General features: G+C 50.9%; 1 protein-coding gene across 1 annotated transcript; it reads left to right on the top strand.

The window, feature by feature from the left end:
• Window positions 1–591: 591 nt before the first annotated feature.
• Window positions 592–9,946, top strand: LOC144952703 (ly6/PLAUR domain-containing protein 6-like). The gene is made up of 3 exons (XM_078883183.1): window positions 592–651; window positions 7,440–7,565; window positions 9,604–9,946. The coding sequence occupies exons 1-3, from the start codon at window positions 597–599 to the stop codon at window positions 9,816–9,818; spliced, it is 396 nt and encodes a 131-aa protein (XP_078739309.1). The 5' UTR covers window positions 592–596; the 3' UTR covers window positions 9,819–9,946.

Below are 9,946 nucleotides of genomic sequence, written 5' to 3'. Positions count from 1 at the left end.
ATTTTTTTTTCCATTCTACGTGACTTTACCGAAAAAACCAAGAAGATGTATAGGTACAGGTTTGTGTATTTACAAGTGTGAGTGTATATGCCAGTGTGTGTTCATGCAGGTGTGAGTGTGTGCATATGCAGCTGTGTGTATAAATATATATATGCAGGTGTGTGTGTACATGCAGGTGTGAGTATATGTAGGTATGTGTTTGTACAGGTGTGTGTATGCGTATGTGTGTTTGTGTGTATGTACAGGTGTGTGTGTGTACATTCAGGTGCGAGTGTGCGTATATGCAGATGCGCTTGCTTCTTTGCAACCCACCCCACTTAGCGTGCCAGCCACATTTGCTGATGTTGAGCAACGAGCTCCGACAAATATATTTGCACACCACCCGTAACTATTTGTATGGGATATGCAAATATGTTTGTAGGAGTGTCTTCCCCAATCCCATTAGTCTCTGGGGCTTATAAAGTCTCCCAGTTCACCACGCAGACGCAGTCACTGCTCCAGGGATATCTCTCTCTCTGACTCTGCAACTCTGTTTCTCTCAACTCGCCGACTTTCCATCCCAAAGCGCCACAACGCCAGGCTCCACGACTCTAACCATGACTTGCTACCTGCCGGGTCTGCTCCTCGTGGCGTTGCTGTTCGTGAGCGGAGGTGCGAAAACTTTTGTTGTTGCAATAACAGCAAAGCAACGCCGATACTGCGATATATTTAGATAGAGATGTTAACTACCTCGCCTGGTATACAGGAGGTCGTGGGTTCGATTCTGGACTCTGACGATGCCTGCTGTTGTATATTTGGATTCTGCGTGTCTCTCTTCCTGTGGAGATGTTAACTACGTTGCCTGGTATACAGGAGTAGCATGGCTTCGATCACGGACTCTGATAATGCCTGCTGCTGTATATTTGGAGTCTCTGTGTGTGTCTCTCTCCCCGTGGAGATTTTAACTACCTTGACTTGTATATAGGAGCACGTAGGTTCAATCCCGGACTCTGACGATGCCTGCTGTTGCATATTTGGGTTCTGCGTGTCTTTCTCTCTGTGGAGATGTTAACTATGTCGCCTGGTGTACAGGAGGACCATGGCTTCGATCACGGACTCTGATAATGCCTGCTGCTGTATATTTTTGAGTCTCTGTGTGTCTCTCTCCCCGTGACTTGTATACAGGAGCACGTGGGATCGATCCCGGACCCTGACGATGCCTGCTGCTGTACATGACTTGTATCTGAAACAGAAAGTACCCAATAAATATCCACAACAAGTTACAGCGACATAGTAAATCTAACGCGTATAATTTACATCGATGTCACTGCAGCATTTCCAATAGCCACACAGCTCGTCGACGTTTTAATGTGTTGGGTGTGTTTAGTTTCGGTAATCCTCGGGCTGAACGATTAATCGATTTCAAATCAAAATCGCAATTTGAAACAATGCGATAAGCAAATCGCAAAGGCTGCGATTTTTTGCGATTTGAAAAGTCCTATGATTTTCTTATTTTTCTTATTTAGTTTATATTATTGTAACTTTATTTATTGAACTTAACAATTGTTCTCTGTTTGATTTTTATACTTCAATTTTTTTAATGAATACATGTTGAAAGCAATTAATATATTTTAAGTTCTCATCCTTGCATGAGAATATATAGAGCAGTTCATATTTTGATGGTATCATGTGGTAATGCTCCATCACATATTTAAATCTATTACACAGTGAATATTGAACTGAAGCTTGACTTAAATAAGTTTCATCGCAAATCAAATCGCAATAAATCTGTCAGAAAAATCGCAATTAGATATTTTCCCCAAATCGTTAAGCCCTATTCGGTACACCCTGTGTGTTGGACGTGTTTGGTGCTGCATATGCAAACTCGCATTCCCTTTTGAAATTAAGTTGACTTCTCTTTTCCACTTAAAACTTTCGTGACTGCAGGAATTCATACTCTTGGTTTTTTCCGTGAATTGACGTAAACAAAAAAAGATAAAATCTAAATAATAAAATAAAATTAAAATAATAAATTGAAAATAATAAAAGCAAAAAAACCCACGACGTTTCGATTGCAAAACAAACGGTCTTCATCAACCACACTAACAACCACAACAACCAAAACAGCCACAACTACAACAGCAACAACAATCAGCAGCTTCATCAGGGGGCGAGTTGCGAAAATGTGTTCGAAAATGCCACTAAGTGGCGGTGACGGCGGCCTGTGACAGGCTAGGTGCACTTTGAGGCTACCACGTGAAGGCTCGCTGACTGGAGGTCTCGGGTCAGACCCAGCAGGTGCCGTGGGCTGACTGCTGTGCCAGGCTAGGTGCATGAGGAGGAGGTCATGGGGACAGACCCTGCAGGTGCCAGGGGGGGATGACTGCTGTGCCAAGCTAGGTGCAGGGGGAGGTCACGGACGGCCCTGCAGGTGCCATAGGTTGACTGCTGTGCCAGGCTAGGTGCAGGGGGAGGTCACGGGACAGACCCTGCAGGTGCCATAGGTTGACTGCTGTACCAAGCTAGGTGCAGGGGGAGGTCACGGACGGCCCTGCAGGTGCCATAGGTTGACTTCTGTGCCAGGCTAGGTGCAGGGGGAGGTCACGGACAGCCCCTGCAGGTGCCATGGGTTGACTACTGTGCCAGGCTAGGTGCATGAGGAGCAGGTCACGGGGACAGACCCTGCAGGTGCCAGGGGGGTGACTGCTTTGCAAGGCTAGGTGCAGTGGGAGGTCACGGGACAGACCCCGCAGTTGACATGCATTGACCGACTGAGATGACTGTGCAGATGCACCACCTGTGCCCCCCAACTGCGCCAACTCGCTGAGTTGTATCTGCTCGCGTCGCTTCACCAGCCCTCCGTTGTTCTTGTGTAGTGACATAGAATGGTCACTACTGTGTTGGCCCGTACGAGGGCTGGGGGCCCCAAGGGGGTGCCTGGGGGGTCACGTGCTGGAGGGATCCGGACCTTCCCAGAGGTGGGGGAAGTGAGGCGTGTCCTGGGAAGGGAGGCGTGGCCTGGAGAGAGCCAGCCACGCCTGGGCGGAGCCGGCCACGCCAAAGCAGATATAAGCGTGGTGTGAACGCAGAGCAAGGCTGTTGTACTGGACTCCAAAGTGAAGACATCATTGGTCGTCAAGTCCCGAGTCGTCGTCCTGGGCCAGGCAGGCCGTTGCCTGCCTGGTCCAGTCTGTGTCGTGTTCCAGAGTGTTAGTGAGTTGAGGAAGGTGGTCACCACCTTATGTACAGTGTTATATTACTTACCGTTTAATAAATAGTGTTGCCTCCAAGCTGCGTGTGTGTGCACCTAATTCGAACCTACTACATCTGGTGTCAGAAGTGGGGTAAATAAACATTGCTAGGTGTTATCCTAGGGAAGTAAAATGGGCACACGAAAAACAAATATAAAACTCACCTGGACGCCTTCGTACAACGGGGACGGTGTGACGACCATCCTTCTGACAGCCCCGGGGATGGCAGCCCCGGTGACAGAGAGAGAGAGATGGCGCTGTACGCGGAGCGGCGGGACTGTCACCACACTGCTGCTTCACCGCCATCGGGAATGGAGCGACAGAGCCGCGGGGAGAGGACACCATCGTCGCTGCGGGGGCTGGCAGGGGAGGCCCGGCCATGCGGGCCACGGGGTTCCCGCCATTTCGGCGGCTGGTCGGGGCGCGGTTCCCGCCAAAGCGCCGCTCCCGCCATTTCGGCGGCGGGAACGCCGCTCCTGCTGCTGAAATGCCGCTCCCGCCGACATCAACGCCTGCGAAGGGGGAGTTCCACACGTTCGGGTGGCGCCCCCGTCTTCTGCTCGAGCACGAGAGGGTGGATGGGTTCGCAAGAGCAGGCCGTATTCATCATGCAAGATTCTTTGGGGCGTCCCCGTGCTCCACCTTGCCGCGCTCCGCTATTTAAAGGTTGCCAGGCGAGTCGTCACATGACAAGCACCCGTCCCCAAGAAAAATAATAACTTCACCCATCTTGCGTGCGCCGGGTTGCGATCGCGGGTGGTTTTTTTTACTCGCTGGGTTGCGGAGCGTGTTCGTCCGGTTGTGTGCGTGATAAATTGACGCGGCGACCATGGGGGGTTTCTGCTTGTAACAAGTGTTGTTGTTAAATACGGCGTCGAGATCGGTATCTTCTGGGTGTAGTTAATGATTAATTCGTGTTGGTGTCCCGAGCTCCGTTGATATCCTGTATGTTGCCGTGTTAATGACTCGTGTTGTTACATCGTTTTGTTGCGAAATCGCCGTTGTTATTGTGTATACTGTATGGAGTTTTGCTCGTGATTGCCACGTGTAACTGTAAGAAACTTTGATCGTCATTTTTGCCAAGGTACAGACCGTATGGAGCTTTGCTTGGAATTGTTAACAGTGTATGGACTGTTGGGTACTTGCTTGTGATTATTTACTATGTACGGATTGTCTGGAGTAGTGATTGTGTGTGTTGCCATGTGGGGACTGGATGGAGCATTGCACCAAATGATTGACTGTACGAAATTCATATACTGCATATACTGTATTAATCAATTCGGCGATTCTTGGGGTTTGTGTATTGTTTTTTTTGCTCTCAAAATTCGAATGCCCTCAGTCCCATGGTTAATGTTGAAGGGGTTTTTCAAATGACAGGTTCGGTGTGTTTCAACCTCACTGGTTGGCTCCTGTCCGTTGTTGCACAGATGATGTATTTTGTGCGGGAATGCCCCTTGTGTTCTACATCGATCGGGGGTGCGTTTCCGTTAATTGCTGTCAAATTGCGTTGCTCTCTCCACTCGGTTGGTACAGCTTGCATGCTGCAATGCGAGTCTCGGAGATGATGTGTACGGATACGGGATGTGAGGTGTATTGTTGTGACCATTGAATATTCGGGATCGTCACAAATTGGGCGTACCTGTTCGGCATTGGATCAGTTCTGTGGGGGATCATAATTCAAATCGTATGTGTTGTGATGGTATTAAATTGCGATGGTGACATGCTGCCGGGGATTTGGAATTGTGGTGCTGGCTGTCACTTATCTTGGGGCGCAGATCCTGGTCAGGATGGCCCAGTGAGAGTTGTGTGTCTAACACGAACATTGTGGTCCCGTCATGCTATGGCTGACGGCTTGACCTGACAGCCCGGAGATTGAAACACTCCGTGGCATGTCTAGCCTAGTGGGTTGTGCGCTCACATGGCTCGGAGAGTGTGGTCCCGTCATGCAATGGCTGACGGCTTGACCTGACAGCCCGGAGATTGAGACACTCCGTGGCTTGTCTAGCCTAGTGGGCTGTGCGCTCACATGGCTCTGAGAGTGTGGTCCCGTCATGCTGTGTTTGACGGCTTGACCTGACAGCCCGGAGATCGAGACACTCCGTGGCTTGTCTAGCCTTGTGGGCTGTGCGCTCACATGGCTCAGGGAGTGTGGTCCCGTCATGCTATGGCTGACAGCTTGACCTGACGGCTCGGAGGTTGAGACCCTCCGAGGCGCGTTGAAACAGTGGGCTGGAGATTCGTAAGGTTCAGGTGGAGTTGTCCTGTTACGTTGAGACTGTATCCCTCAGTTGTTAGGGTGCATGTTGTGCAGTGAGTGAACGATGGGTCGTCTCAGCTCGGTCGGTACAGCTATATGCTGCGATGCGAGTCTTGGAGAGAGACTGGGTCGTCTCAGCTCGGTCGGTACAGCTTTATGCTGCGATGCGAGTCTTGGAGAGAGACTGGGTCGTCTCAGCTCGGTCGGTACAGCTATATGCTGCGATGCGAGTCTTGGAGAGAGACTGGGTCGTCTCAGCTCGGTCGGTACAGCTATATGCTGCGATGCGAGTCTTGGAGAGAGACTGGGTTAAAATCCCACCGATATGGCCGACGCGTGCTGCTGGTTGTGACGCCGCGTCGGAAAGGCGGTGGGGTGGTAACATGGAAATTCCCCCCCCGATATGGCCGACGTGTGCTACTGGTTGTGACGCCGCGTCGGAAAGTCAGTGGGGTGGTAACATGGAAATTCCCCCCCCGATATGGCCGACGTGTGCTACTGGTTGTGACGCCGCGTCGGAAAGGCGGTGAGGTGGTAACATGGAAATTCCCCCCCCGATATGGCCGACGCGTGCTACTGGTTGTGACGCCACGTCGGAAAGGCGGAGGGGGTGCTAACGGGTGACTGTCATTGCATGCGTGATTCTAACGGGGGGGGGGGGGCTGTGCTGGAGCGTAAGTGGGTTAGCCAGTTTTCATGTATATTTGTTGTTAATTCCCCGTTTTCTATGCGGTTCCCTTTTACCCTCGTCGATTCTGTATATATTACGTGATTGTATTTCTTATCGGTCGCCGGTCATTTATTGATGTTGCTGGTTCGGAGGCACACCTTTTCGATGTTTCACAGTTGTGTTACAGCCGGGGACGGCTGTGTGTTTATACAGGGGGGGGTGATGTAGTGACATAGAATGGTCACTACTGTGTTGGCCCGTACGAGGGCTGGGGGCCCCAAGGGGGTGCCTGGGGGGTCACGTGCTGGAGGGATCCGGACCTTCCCAGAGGTGGGGGAAGTGAGGCGTGTCCTGGGAAGGGAGGCGTGGCCTGGAGAGAGCCAGCCACGCCTGGGCGGAGCCGGCCACGCCAAAGCAGATATAAGCGTGGTGTGAACGCAGAGCAAGGCTGTTGTACTGGACTCCAAAGTGAAGACATCATTGGTCGTCAAGTCCCGAGTCGTCGTCCTGGGCCAGGCAGGCCGTTGCCTGCCTGGTCCAGTCTGTGTCGTGTTCCAGAGTGTTAGTGAGTTGAGGAAGGTGGTCACCACCTTATGTACAGTGTTATATTACTTACCGTTTAATAAATAGTGTTGCCTCCAAGCTGCGTGTGTGTGCACCTAATTCGAACCTACTACACTTGGATGGGCGACTGCCTCCAGCTGCCAAAGTGGTGGCGTCCTCAACGAGCCTCCTACACAAACCCTGTACACACCCCGTACAAAGACAAACATCCCCCGTATAGCCTGAACAGACTGTTGGGGCAAGCGCTGTTAGCGAGTAGCAGCACCTATGACGGCCGGCAAGGAAACACGAGGCTGTGGGTGGCCAGCACCACGCCCAGCCGCCTTTGTCTCCCCAGTGGCGATGTTTTCTCCACACCACCACTGCACCAGGAACCCATTTGAGAACGAGTCGACCTCGTGGGGGAGGCCCCAGGGTACCGCTTCAGATGATCGCCACCTGCGGTGTTGGTGGCCGTGAGTGGGAATCAAACTTGGGTCGCCCGGTTCGTAGTGCAGCAACGTTATGATGATGATGGTAATCGTCTTCCGTGATGATGATGGTGATCGTCTGCCGTGATGATGATGGTGATCGTCTGCTGTGACGATAATGATGGTGATCGTCTGCCGTGATGATGATGATGATGGTGATCGTCTGCCGTGATGATGATGATGGTGATCATCTGCCGTTATAATGATGATCGGTGTTGATCTTGTGTCTTGTGTCTGTGGATATTTAGGGCACAGCCTCAAATGCTACTCGTGCAGCACGAACACCGACAATGTTGCGTGCAACGCGGGCGGCCCCACCACGTGTCCCGCATCGCAGGACACCTGCGCAACAGTTCTCCTCTACAAGGGCTCCTGTAAGTGCGTTGCTTATATTCTCAGGTTTTTTCGGTAAAGTCACGTAGGTAAAACATCAAAATTAATGAAAATAAAATAAAATAAAAACAAAAATCACGACGTTTCGGAGGCAACACAAGTCTCCGTCATCAGGTGGGACCGTCACAGCCGCAAAGCTGGGGATGAGAGTGGACCCCTTGCGTTCAGCAGTGACACCCAGGCCCATGATGCGCGTCCGATCTAACCTTGTTTTGAGTCTATGGGTTTCTGTGTGTGATGAGTCTATGGAGTCTCTGCCTGGCGAGTCTACGGGTCTCTGTGTGATGATGAGTCTATGGGTCTCTGTGTGGTGATGAGTCTATGGGGTATCTGTGTGGTGATGAGTCTATGGGGTATCTGTGTGGTGATGAGTCTATGGGTCTCTGTGTGTGATGAGTCTATGGGTTTGTGTGGCGAGTCTATGGGTCTCTGTGTGGGGAGTCTATAGGGTCTGTGTGTATGTAGAGTTAGAGCAATAGTTAGCGCTACACTGCGCTACGAACCAGGCGTCCCGAGTTGGATTTCCGCTCACAGCCAACACCAGTGGCAATTATACACACCGGTACAGGGCCTCCCCTAGGTTGACTCAGCCTCAAATGAGGACCAGTAGCGATGTATAAATATCGCTACTAGGGAGACAAAGGCAGCCGGGCGTGGTGTTGGACAACCACCCCCTTGCTTGCGGTTCCGGCCTTCATAGGTGCTCGATATTAGCACTTGCCCCGATAGTCTGTCAAGGCTATACGGGGGATCTTTGTATTTGCCTTTATGTTTGTATATGGACGGGTGTGTGTGTATGTACAGGTGTGTGTGTATGTACAGGTGTGTGTGTATAGGTACAGGTATGTGTATTTACAAGTGTGAGTGTATATGCAAGTGTGTGTTCATGCAGGTGTCTATGTGTGTACATGCAGGTGTGTATATACATGCAGGTGTGAGTGTGTGCATATGCAGGTGTGTGTGTATATATATTTTTTTTTTAGGTGTGTGTGTACATTCAGGTGTGAGTATATGTAGGTATGTGTATGTACAGGTGTGTGTATGCGCATGTGTGTTTGTGTGTATGTACAGGTGTGTGTGTACATTCAGGTGTGAGTGTGTGTATATGCAGATACGTTTGTTTCTTTGAAACCCACCCCAGTTAGCGTGCCAGCCACATTTGATGATGTTGAGTAACAAGCTCCGAAAAATATATTTGCACACCACCCATAACTATTTGTATGGGATATGCAAATATGTTTGTAGGAGTGTCTTCCCCAATCCCATTAGTCTCTAAGGCTGTGGATCTCTGTATGGTGAGTCTATGCATCTCTCTGTGTAAAGAGTCTATGGGTCTCTGTGCGGTGATGATTCTATGGGTCTCTTTGTATGTACTATACGGATGGGTCTCTGTGTGGTGAGCCTATGGGTCAATGTGTGGTGAGTCTATGGGTCTCTGTGTGTGATGAGTCTATGGGGTATCTGTGTAATGCCGTAGATGGGCCACGCTTACCGGCAGTGGTAGAGGAGGTCCATCTGCAAGGGTACCCCGTACCGCCAAGAGGGGGGGGGGTTGCGGGGGATCTATGATCCCACGCAACGCCACCCCTTCTGGAACGCTCTTACTTCCAATATTAGGAAGCCACTGAGGGATATGCAATTTTGAATCATCTTCGAAATTGACACTCATTTCTTAAAACTACTTTTTGTGTTTTAGTTTGTTTTCCTTCCTCACGCACCTGCAGTTCGCACGGTGGGCTATGTATGGTGTGAAAGAAGCGCAACAAACACACACATACATACACAGAATCCCACAAACACCCATTGCAGACTCATCGACACCCACAGATTAGCACGGTTGGCTTTGTACGACACGAAAGCAGTTCAACACACACGTACAGGTCACTTCTGAAAAAGGGCTACCTGGCAGCACTGCTGGGCTTACTCCTGGTAAAATAACAATAAAAAACTTTTTAAAGTGTTTTTAATTACATACTTGTTTACTTACAATGAGACCCGCGTGCTTTCTCTTCCGCCCAGCCTACTCCGTCACCAAGGGGTGCCTGACCAAGGCCGCATGCGATGCCGCCAAATTAGTCGACGGCACCACCGCCGGAGTCACGCTGGTCACCACGTGCTGCCAGAGCGACGGCTGCAACGTCAACGCCGCCCCTCGCCCGCTGGGCGCAGCTCACGTGACCCTGGCCCTGCTGGGCGTGGCCATCAGCGTCGTGGTCAGCAGGGCTCTGGTGTAGGTCGTGACGTCACAGCCGCACCCCCCACCCCACGTGCCTGGGTTCGGTCCAATCACTTGTCTACTTCCATTCGGTTGTCTCACGACGCTTCCACCAGTGGAGCTGTACAACGTTTAAATCGTCTAGAT

Source organism: Lampetra fluviatilis, chromosome 69 (genome assembly GCF_964198595.1).
Source record: "Lampetra fluviatilis chromosome 69, kcLamFluv1.1, whole genome shotgun sequence".
Lineage (NCBI taxonomy): Eukaryota > Metazoa > Chordata > Hyperoartia > Petromyzontiformes > Petromyzontidae > Lampetra > Lampetra fluviatilis.
The sequence above is the reverse complement of the archived record's forward strand: the minus strand, read 5'-3'. Positions and strand labels throughout refer to the sequence as shown.

What these genes read in the sequence shown, in the direction of transcription:
- LOC144952703 (XM_078883183.1), top strand. Translation starts at nt 597, where the DNA reads ATGACTTGCTACCTGCCGGGTCTGCTCCTCGTGGCGTTGCTGTTCGTG. An exon ending in GTTGCTGTTCGTGAGCGGAG is followed by an intron (nt 652 to 7,439) that starts GTGCGAAAACTT and finishes GTGGATATTTAG; the next exon opens with GGCACAGCCTCAAATGCTAC. An exon ending in TCTCCTCTACAAGGGCTCCT is followed by an intron (nt 7,566 to 9,603) that starts GTAAGTGCGTTG and finishes TCTTCCGCCCAG; the next exon opens with CCTACTCCGTCACCAAGGGG.